General features: G+C 41.7%; 1 protein-coding gene across 2 annotated transcripts in view; it reads right to left on the minus strand.

Moving 5' to 3' along the window:
• Nucleotides 1-8,960, minus strand: part of LOC118835778 (CD302 antigen) — a 204,233-nt gene extending 195,273 nt beyond the window's left edge. For both annotated transcript variants that reach the window (XM_036743034.1, XM_036743028.1), the window contains exon 1: nt 8,837-8,960. In XM_036743034.1, the coding sequence (XP_036598929.1) occupies nt 8,837-8,942 (106 nt within the window). In that variant the 5' untranslated portion in view covers nt 8,943-8,960. The remainder of the gene's footprint in view (nt 1-8,836) is intronic.
• Nucleotides 8,961-11,855: the final 2,895 nt, after the last annotated feature.

The following is an 11,855-nucleotide window of genomic DNA, read 5'->3' on the forward strand; positions in this document are numbered from 1 at the left end:
AAGAGAGACTGACCCTTGGTTGATGTGAAGTCATAATACATGAATTGCCAACTCTTGAACCAGTCTTTATCAGGACTAAAACAGTTTTAAAAGACACAATGCCCAGATAAAAATATATAAAGTCAATCAGGAATTCCCATGCTAAAAACTTGGCAGATACTATCTACAAGAGATCCTCATAGGTATCTCCCTCCTTTCCACCATAAATTAGAAAGGCTCTTGAAGAAAATATCTAACTGTTCTATAATGATCTTTTCTGTAGCTATTTGTCTAGGTAGAACAGAATCAAATGTTTTCAAGGCTGATAATGAAATAGTGATATGCTAGAACAAAGAACAATTCTACATACACCTCTGCCACGGGAAAGTAAAAGATGATAATGATAGACATCTATTCCGCAATTTGAACACATATACACTGAAAACTAGATGCAGAGCATTTGTTGGGGGGAGAGGGTTGGGAGTGGGAAATGGGGCTTCCTCTTTTGATGTTGCTTTTTGCTTTGAGAAACTGTTATGTGTCCGTTACCGTTCCTGTTCCCCCCCACCCCAATCTGGCTTGCTCAGAACATATCTGCCCTCTTCATCTTCCTGTCTAACCCTCCCCACCCCCAAATTAGAGTTAATAGAGGCTCAGAAAATCTCCTTTTTTCCTTGCTCTAACTGAAATGTCCAATGCAAGTTAACAAGAATTGTCCTACTGGGAGAGGTTGCAGGAAAACTTATGTACTAATATATTGCTGGTAGAATTGTCAATTGGTCCAACTATTCCGGAAAACAATTTAGAATTATGTATGAAAAGTCACTCAGGGGTTCACATCTTTTGACCTCAAAACCCTTTGCTATGCATATACCCCAAACATGTCAAAGACAGAAAGAAAACCCCTAAATATGACAAAATATTCAGAGCAGTACTGTTTTGCAATAGCAAAGAACTAAGAAAAAAATAGGTGCTCACTGATTGGGGAATAGCTAAAAAAAATATTATGGTACCATTAATATAATGATGTTATTGCACCATAAGAAACAACGAATAAGAAGAATTCAGAGAAACATGGGGAGATTTTCAAAAGGAAGCAGTGCGCTAGAGGGAAAAAAATGACCCAACAGATTTTGGGAAAGGAGTCTATTGTTTTGTCTAAGTAGCTTGTTAAGTTGTAGCCTCCACTTGTTGAAATACTCCCTACATATGTTTGTCTCATGGACCTGAGCTTTGTTCATTTTCCATCTGTCTTCTCTGAATGTGCATATGTGTGCATGTGATATTTAGCTTTTAAAAGTAGGGTCCTATGGCTAAGTAATTTCTTGATTGAATTGCTTCCCATTTTGAAAAACATCAGTTAGCATGTGTGTGAGCTAAAATGTCCCCAACATGATCAAATGTATATTTCAATTCTGTTTGCCTGATAAATGTACACTACTGTTTTGAAAGAAAGACAATCTGTGGGAATCTGTTTGTTGGGTACAATTTGTCAAGATGCAGTTTTGCCAAAACTTGAAGACCCAAGCCTATGATACTTAGAATGTGTGAAATAAACATACAGACATGAGCGGTCTCAAAAAGAGTAACCCTTGGCACATTCTCTTTTAGCAGATGACCTTACTCCCTAGCTGTCTGAGAAAGCCGGTAGGCCATAGCAACAAAGATCTGGATCCAGCAATACAAACAGATGGAGTTAACCTTAATTGTGAGTTTCTTCATGCATCCTTCAAACCTCTTCTATACCTCCCCTTAGTTCCAGTCTCTGAGGTTGAGATGGTCCCCACTCCTTGCCAAAGCTAGCCCCTCTACTTAAATATGCAGTCAATCTCATCTCCTCTACCTTCTTAAAACTTTTCCAATCAATTCCCTTCCATTCTCTCTTTAATCTTCAGTCTTTATTTCCTCTCATTGCAGGTCAGAAACATGCCTAAGTGTCCCTCATTCTTTTAAGTTTTATTTATTTTATTTTAAATTTACGAAATAAAACAATCATTTCCGTAACATAGTAGAATAATAAAAAGATGATTGCACATGAAACTGCAAATCTACTACTTAAAACTTGCTATTTCTTTTAAAGTCATTATAAATTTATCATGTAAGTTTCTTTTTTCCCCCCTTCCTCCCCCATTCTTTAAAAAAAAAAATTGTCTTTTTACCTTGCCACCCCCTCAAGCCAACTCCCTATAACTCTGAGCTCTTTCACTACCAAACACCCAAAGGGTCATCTATTCTCTGACTATTTCTCACCATCGATCCCTTAAAAACATCAAACTTCTAATTTTTTCCTTTCTACAGAAACTACTCTCTGTATTCATTCAACTAGACCCCTTTGCAGCTTCTGACACCATTAATTTCACCTGCCTCTGGGATATGCTTTCCTGTCTTGGTTTCCCAGACACCACTCTCTCATTTTCTTCTTAGTATCCTTTTTCTGAACTTCCTATATTTAAATATCCCCTAAGGTTCTGTGTTGAGAGCTCTCTTCTCCATAATCTCTCTAGGAGATTTCTAACCCATTACAATGGATCAAGGATCGTTCCTACGTAAATAACCCTCAAATCTACATCTCCAGTCTTAATCACTCACCTGAACTCCAAACCTGAATTACCAACATTCTCTTAGACAACTGAAACTCAATATTCTAAAGAAGAACTGGTTGTCTTTCTCTTCTAAACCCATTTCTCTTCCAAATGTCCTCATTTCTGTTGAGAGTATCACTGTCTCTACAGTTGGGTTTACAACCACAGAGTCATTGATTACTTCCCCTCACTCCCACCCCAAATCCAGTCAGCTGCCAAATCCTTTTAATGTTTCTCCCCATCAGTGCTTATATCCATCCCCCTCTTCTCTCCACTCAGTGGGTACCACCCTAGCGTTAAACCTTCTCATCAAATCCAGACTATAAGGTGTTCTGAATCGTCCTCCCTGCCTCTAGCCTCTTTCCCCTCCCAATCTGTCCACCACAGAGCTGTTAGAATAACTGTCCACCTAAATCCAGTTCACTTGTATGTCATGACATCACCTTCCTGAAGTCATGGTCGTTTTTGAAGCGATGGACAAATAGTAGCAGAAGCAAGAATAATCTTCCACAGGCATAGGTCTAACCATGGCATACCCTCCCTCAAAATTCTTGAGTGGCCCCATATGGGCTCTAGGATAAAATGCAAACTTCTCAGCTCAACACTTAAGGCCTTTCTCAGTCTCACTCTAACCTACCTTTCCAACTGCATTTCATATTATTCTCTTTCATGTACGCTGAATTCCTGCCAAGCTGGACTCCAAGAGGATTCCTAAAGTTGATATTCCATCTCCTTCGCCTTGTTCTCCTGAATCTGGAACTAATGGTCTTCCCTCCCTTTCACCTTTAAGAATGCTCATCTGCATGGCTTTAACTCTGTGAAGAGTCTTGATGTGACCAATTGCTGGTACTTGCTGCTTCTTCAAAGTACGTAATATTTACCTAGCTATGTAATCAATGCAGTACCTTCTCCCACTCCAACCCCCAGTAGATTCCTTCTAGTTGAAAATTGTTTCATTTTTGCTTTGTGTCTCTGGTTCCTTCCACACAGGAGATGCTTAATGAATGCTTGCTGCATTCATCTCTGGTCCCTCTTCCTCATCTGTAAAAGGAAGGACTTGGGGTAGATTATCTTTTATAGATCTACCACCTTACAATTTATGGATCTATAAGGTCTATGTGCATATGGACAATAGTAAGATATTACCCATACTACCCCTTTCTTGGGTACATGCTCTTTTCTCCCTTATTCCCCATATTATTCTAGAAGTCTCTTGGCTTTCTAGAAGTTCCAACTAAAATCCTGCCCTCTCTCAGAAGTTTTTTTCCAGATCCCCCTAAATTCTAAGGTCTTCCCCTTAATGATTATCTCCAATTCATCATACATATTGTATATATACACATAATACATACGTGTATACACACATATATGCATATACAAACATTGTATATATATATTGTTTTCATGTTACCTCTCTCTTAAGATTTTAAGATCCCTAAGAGCAAAGACTGCCTTTTGCCTTTCTTTGTATCCGTAAGATTTAGAAAAGTGCCAGGTATATTGTAAATACTTAATGAAAATTGACCCATAGCCCAGCCTCCCCGCCCTTATTCTCTGGTTCAGCTTCAGACATTGCTTCCCTCTGTTTCTTTTAGCTGACTTTTCTAAAGCTCCCATTGGAGATTAGTCCACAGGAAAACTTTTTAAAAAAAAAAAGAAGTTTGTGTCTGTAACCTTTACTATCTTTGCTAAATTCCTTTAAAGACATCAGTTTATTGTAATCATGATGTCTGTATTTAAGATACACACCTGAGTGCTAAGGTTACTTTAGGAAATATTATTGGAAAATAGTAAAAGTACTTGCCCCTATACTCTGTACCACCTTTGGAACCCCATGGGCTTCACTGATTAGGGACACTGTGCTGCATTCTGCTGTGTTCACCTTGTTTCAACGTATAGTTCCCCTGCTGTCACTCTACAGAGGGCTAACTTCCATAGGAGATATTTAGCATTGTACCTGGGGTTGTTACCACTAGCATAACTAGGGGCAAGGGGCAGCATGGCATAGAGTCTTGGACTAAGGGTCAGGTAGCCTGGTGTTCAAATTCCCTTTTTGACACTAATCAGGAGACCAGGAGTCACTTAACTACTTTGAATCTGTTTTCTTATCTGTAAACTGGGTACCCATAGTGTCTACCTGAAAAGCTATTTTACCTCAAATGAGAATATATGTAAAGTCTCAGGTAACTCTCTAAGGCCATAAATGAGATAAAGGTTGCAATGTGTTGGTGGAAGGAATTTCTACACAGAGAGTTGCATGTTTAAGTATGTGGCAAAAGAAGCCCACAATGGGGGGTGGGGGGGAAGGCTGAGGAAGTTCAGAATTTTTTTTTAAATGGCGCATATACAATATTTACTTTGGAAAATATAATAGGCTTCAAAAAGACAAAACATTTTATTAAATTAGACTTATCCACTGGCAGCCTCAAGCCTCAGAAATTTCATCTTTCTTACAGCATTTTGTAGGTAACAATCATTAAATGTTTCCTATATGCAAGGGACAACAACGCAATAGTTTCTGTCCAAAGGGGTCTACGTTCTCCAGGGTAGAGGAGATACAACATTCATGGAGGTAAGTGATACGTGCAAAGTAATTTCATGACATGAAGGTTTCTTAGAAGATGGAGCTATATTGAGGCAGCTGGGAGTACAGTAGATAAAGTACTAGGTCTGAAATCTAGAAGACCCAAATTCAGTCTAGCCTCTGATACTTCCTAGCTGTGTGGCCCTGAGCAAGTCACTTAACCTCTCTCTGCCTCAGTTTCCTCAACTGCGCATAATAACAACACCCAAGTTCCAAGGCTGTAGTGAGGATCAAATGAAATAATCTTTGAAAGGCACTTAGAATACACTTAATAAAATGCCTTTGCTCTTGGTCACCTAGGAGGTGGTACCTGAGCCGCGTTTTGAAGAAAACTAGGGGTTCTATGAGGCAGAGATATGGAGGGAATTCTTTCAGAACCCAAAGTAAGTAAAGTCTGTAGGTCTTTAAGTAAAGCCTGTAAGTTTGTAAGTAGGAATCTGGGAAGTAGAAGAGTAGGTTAACAGAGATGCTGAAGCACCAGCCCACTCCAAATTACTACTTACTTTCTACAAATTACTTTCTAAAAGGAGGGGAGGAAAAAAAAAGATAAATCAAGGAGTTACATTTGTCCAAGGACTTATGGATTCTTCTATAGAATCTGGAAATTTGAGATCAGTTAGTTAAGCAAACGACATGCTTACACATCAGATTACGAGGCACTAATTGCATCAAGAAGCTGGAAAATTGCAGGGTAAGATATGACAACTTTAGCCTGGCAACCCTCTCATCATCCCTCCAAACCTGGTAGATAGAGCAGAGTACAGTGTAGACCAGAAGCTCTTAGGTGTGAGAACAGGCATAATTGATACGATAAATGTTTAGTGAACACCTACTATGTGCAAGACCTTGGTGTAGTGAATCAACAGCTGGCCTCTTTGTTAGGAAGATCAGGTGACTTGGGTTCAAGTACTGCTAGACACATTGTTGGTCTGACTGTGGGTAAGTCAATTAACCTCTTGGTCTTTCCAGGTACCTCCCTAAAGACTAGATACAGGGGTGGGAAATCTGCAGCCTTATGGCCCCAAGGCCGCAGGATTCCCCTCCTGAACTATGTACAAATAAGACATATACAGGATGAATTGGAGGTAAACTCTGGGGGAAGGCAGTAGGACTAAGGAAGACTGAGAAAGGCTTCTTCCAGGGACTAGGACTGTAGCTGAGACTTGAAGAAAAGCTAGAAAGATCAAGAAGCAGTGACAAGGAAGGAGAGCATTCCAGACATGGGAGGGAGCTGTGAAATCTCTCAGTCAGGAAATGGAGTGTCTTTTGTGGGGAAAAGCAAGGTGGCCAATAATACTGGAAAGTGGAGTACATGGAGTAAAATAACACGGAATAAGATCAGAATGGTAGGAAGGTGCCAGGTTATAAAACCTATTAGTTTACTGAGTGGGGGCGAGGGGAGGGAGTGATATGATCAGACCTGTGCTTTAGATCAATCTGACAGCTGAGTAGAAGATGCAATAGAGAAGAGAGAGGCCTAGAAACCAACTAGGAGGCTAATGCAATGGTACAGGCATAAGGTGAAGAGGGACTGCACCAGGGAAGTGTCAGAGGAGAGAGGAGATGTTACCAAGGCAGAAACAACAGGACTTGATCACTGATTGGATGAGGAGGGTGAGGAGTTCAGGATGTCACCCAGGTTGTAAGCTTAGGAGCCTGGGAGAATGGGGGGGGGGACCCTCAACAGTAATATAAAATTTAAGAAGGTAGAAGGGCTTAGGGGGCAAAGATAAGGAATTCAGTTTTGGACACAGTGAATTTGAGATGTCCATGGGACAACCAGTTTGATATATCTAAATGGCATTCGGAGATGCAAGACTGGATGATGGGAGAGAGTTTAAGACTGGAAAAGCAGATATGAGTCATTTGCCTAGAGATGTCATTGAAATAATAGGAGTTAAAGAGATCACCAAGTGACCTAGTATGGAAGAAGACAGGAAGGCCTAGGACAGAGCCTCGGGGGTTGCATTCTGTTAGCAGGAATGACATGGAATGAATTCTGTTCAGTTTCCTTTGCTGGACCCTTTCCTTCCTCTTCATGACCCCTTGCATGGATGTTCCCCAAGGTACTGTCTTAGGCTCTTTTTTTCCCCCTCTTTCCTTTCTCTCTGTCTCTCTCCATCTGTGTCTCTCTCTCTCTTTCTGTGTCCGTGTCTGTCTATCTGCCTCTCTCTCTCTAGTGTGCCTGTCTCTTCCTCTCTGCTTGTTTCTGCCTCTCCTCTCCCCTCCCACTGTCATAGCTTCAACTACCATTTCTATGCGAGTGATTTTCTTATTAATTTTTTTGGCTTCCAGACCCATTATTGCCTAACATATTCAAACCTAACACAAATCTGCTTCTCCTTATGCCATCACTATTTTCTCAATCTTACCATTTCCCCTATTTGAAAGGCTGGTGTTTCTTTAACCTTTCATAATCAGTTACCAATCTCCCTTACGCATAGACTTAGTCATGTCACTTCAATTCAAAACTCTTCAGTTGGCTCCCTATTGCTCCTCTCTTGTCTGGCATTCGAGGCAGTCCTTGAACCAGCCTACCTCTCTGTCTACACACACGCTACACTCTGGCCAGACTTTTCTCAGTGGTTGATGAAATGGTTGTACAGTGAAGGCCAAACTCCAGTAAAACTCTAGTTTTGTCATAAGAAGCTGTAACTATAATCTTACCAAGAATTCATTTCATCATAACCTCCTCTTTACTCCCCTTAACTCCTTATGGAAACAGCGTAAGTGGATAGCTAATGGGTGGAGAACATCCGCATACAATCCTTGATATACCTTTTGCCAGTTCAGAAAAAGAAAGTAAAAGCAGAAACACAGTAACTTAGGTTGGCAAGGCAGGAATGGGAGGTTATCTACTCATTAGTCACTCCCTTCAAACTGCCATGAAATGTAGCTCACAGCCAACACTATTCCTTTAAATCAAACTCCTAGCCCTTCCTCCACCAAAGATGTACAAGTACCCCTCATATACATTAAAATGCCAAAATTATCAGCCACGTTGCAAAAATTTCAAGTTTTCCTCAGTGTTTTCCTCAAAGTGGAGTCTCGGGACTTCTGGGGGTCATATTACACCCAGAGACCCACTGAGCTCTTTGGCAAGCACTGAAGTGAGCAGACAGGGTCCGGCAAATTGAAGTGTTTGGAGTTGTGGGAATGTCTCACTTGTCATTTTATAGGCAAGCCAATCCAGAGGAACAGCCCCAGGATGCTTTGCGTAGGCGAAAAAGACCTGACTAAATAGGCAACAGGCAGGGCGGAATAGGTAGCAAGTCTGCCCCGTCTGAGGAAAAAATATATACTAGAGAGGATATAACAATAAGCAAGAGAAACCGAGGCCTTCTGGCTCCTTCTTCCACTTCTGCGCCCGCCCCACCCCGAAACCGCACCTGGGATCCTTTCCCGCAACCACCTGTGCCCTACTTCCCTACCCACAAGGGCAAACGTTTTTAATCAACACACAGGCTAACCCCTTCCTCAAACTCCCCTGAGGGACTAGGTACTCGAAAAAAGAAAGAGAAAGCTATCCACCCTACCTCATTCAGCCCAAAGCCACACAGCCATGAAATAAGCTGACAGAGGCTGCAGCTCCCTGGCATCCCCATCCACCCCTAGCAAACGCGGCATCTGGCAGCTGCAACATTCCCCAGTTCTGGCGCGGTGAAGCTCTGAGATAGATGTTCAGGGTTACCTGTGAAGCTAGGGGACACCCATTCCGCTAAGCACCAGACGACCAGGAAAAACAGCCAGCGGACTTGAGGGTTGCCCCTAATTGGGGTAGCCAGACGCGTCCCCATCCGCACGTGCTGGAGCAACTAGCTCAGGGAGACACTCAGGGAAGCTACAGCACACACACTTCTAGTACACCCCCCAGGTCTTTTAGCCTTTCCCTCTGCGCTTTGGCCCCACCCCGGCCCTGCAACCTTGGGCCAATCAGTCTCCTCCTTTACGGGAGCGGGAGGGGTGAGGAGGGGAGAGAAGGGGAGCGCTGGCCGCCTACCAGGGGATAGTGAAAGTTTGTCGCGAGTGAAGAAGGCCCACCTGGGCTTGAGGGGAGGTGGAGAAAGCGCTCACCTGGAGGGATGAGCAATGCTGGCCAAAGCGCAGGCTTCAGCAGGTTGCTTTTTCATTTTCTTGGGCTTTAACTTTTTCTTAGTCTTTCCTTTTCTTTCCCCTCCCTTCCCTTCCTTCCCTTTCACAAAAGCATGAGCATACACACAAGCATGCCCTACCTTATATGTTTGCTGGTTTGGAAACAGTAGGTTTGCAATAAATAAATACAAAGTAATGGTACATGGACGGGGGCGGGGCGAGGGGGAGGAAGGGCACTCTGATGGGGGAATCAAAGGGAACTCTAAATCCTCTGAGGGTCTCTCCAGCAGCTTGACTCGGCTCTCGTAGGTGCCCCTTGTACCTCTCCAAACGCCAGTCTATCCTTTCCACAGTAATTAGGTGGGAAAGTAACCCATCTCCTATTCGGAGGGGAATGCCAGGGCTAGAATGACTCATCCACTATCGCGCTGCCGCGGCCAAGCAAAGGAAGTGAACCTGATCAACCCACGCTCTGGAATCACGCTCCTATTACTTTAAATCGCTTCTGAGAAGCTGACTGTGGCCAAAAGAAGTTAGGTGATAGTGTGGAATGCGGCGTCGCGGAGTTAATGGTAAAGGAATTTAGAGCAGAGTTTATTTAATGGCGCTAGGGAGACCTTAAGGCATAAAATCATTGTGTCCCACTCTTAGTGATTGCACGAAAATTAATTTTCTTCTCCGTGAATTTCCAGCCAGAGCAGAAGCATCATCTATATCGGGAGTGCAGCTCCAAAGGGTTGCCCCTAAAACTCAAGGTAGAATGTTTTGTTAAATTCGATTATTTAAAATTAATTTTTTAAAATTGTTTAAATTTAAATATAATTTAAAATAAGATTATTTAAAGTTAAAATTCAATCTTTCCACTTTAGAGCTTCCCCTCCTACTGTTGGAGAAGGGCTTACCAGATCTTCGCATATATTTCTACCTGGGCTCTGATACTCTGTCTGTAAGGCAGAACCATCACTATAAATGGGCAAGATCTAAGGGCAGAACCATGACTATAAATGGGAAAGGTCAAGACCAAAAGACGCAAGCAAAGTTGTATGAGAATTTCATCCCATAAAACTTTAGTACCTGATAACAGTGCAAGGCTGTACTTTGGGGGCATGGAAGGTACAAAGATGCTAACAAAACATCCCTGCCCCCGGGAGGTGATGGTGAAGTAAAGGCGACAAGGCATTATCTGTCTCTACAATTCAGTTAAATTTAAATTTGTTAATTTATTAAATTATTTATTAAGGACCCATGTTCAAGGAACCTCAATATATAGATGAGTATATAAATAGACACACATGTATTAAACACATATTATATACCTACACAGATATATATACACAAAAACGAAGGGGGAACTTCTTGATTTTCATGTACACACCGATCTATACAAATGTTATATCCCTAGCAGAATGTACATTCCTCTGAACAGTTTAATTTTTGTCTTTATATCCTCAGCTTCTAAAATAGCTACTTAATAAGTATATGTTGGATTGGATAAAAACACATACACACACAATCCCTGTCTTCAGGGAATTTACAATGTAATAAGATAAGAAATGTATGGTTATAACGCATGTTAGAATACAAGAACAGGAGATAGCCAACAGAGATGAGAGATATGGGGGGAAATGAGTTATTTCTTGATAAGAAGATCTAGGAATCCCTACTCCAACAGTAGGAGGAGCAGCTCTAAAATGAAAAGAGAAATTAATTGAGTTTAACACAACATTCTACCTTGAGTTTTAGGGGTAACCCTTTGGAGCTGCACTCCTAATATAGTTCCTGAGCCCCTACTAGTACACTTCCCATTAAAAATCAGTTGATAGATGCAATTAGCACTTAAAGGCATTTGCTAAGATGATGCTCTAATAAGTCTGGGCACATTTACCCACAAATCCCATGGGATGAGTGGACTCAAACTTAGAGCACAGAGGCATCTGTATAGGATTTCATTGTGGCAGAGGCAACATAACTCCTAAGCACTGAAGGGTCTAGAAGCCCCTTTCTCTCTTCAAGGGTTTCTCACACAGCTGTTCTATTCTTTGCAGCAACTCTGATGAGTAAGTTGTTCAGCTGAATTTCTACTGTCTGTTTCTCTGCATGACTCTCTTCTCTGATTCCAAAGGCTCTGTTCCTTGAAGCTACTTCCTCAAGTTACCCTCTCTCTCTCTATCTATCTGGAATACATGTCCCTGCTTCCTCAATTGTGCCTCTATCTCAAATGAATGAACTCTGAACTGAAGAATATGTCTTCTACTCTCTTTCTAAACGGTATGACAAATTCTGGGGAAAAATTAATTCTGTTCTCAGTTCCCCTACCCCCACCCCCAAAAGGGAATTCTTCCACAAAGTTCTTTGGAGCCTATAATCTCTCCTACTTCAAGTCCAAGGCTTAGCTATTTAAAATCCCCAGGGGTGTGACTAATTTGGTTGCTACATCAGCCCAGTTGTTCCCTTCTTGACTCAACTTGAGAGGTGTTCATACCAGTTCAAGGGATCATAGGGTATTATGCCTTGTTAATTCACCTCAATATATGTGACTTTCGCAGCTACACGGATTGAGCTGGTGGGAGGTAAAGGGAAGAATGAACTTTATGTATGTAAGGGAGACACCTATTACA

Source organism: Trichosurus vulpecula, chromosome 2 (genome assembly GCF_011100635.1).
Source record: "Trichosurus vulpecula isolate mTriVul1 chromosome 2, mTriVul1.pri, whole genome shotgun sequence".
NCBI classification, from domain to species: Eukaryota; Metazoa; Chordata; class Mammalia; order Diprotodontia; family Phalangeridae; genus Trichosurus; species Trichosurus vulpecula.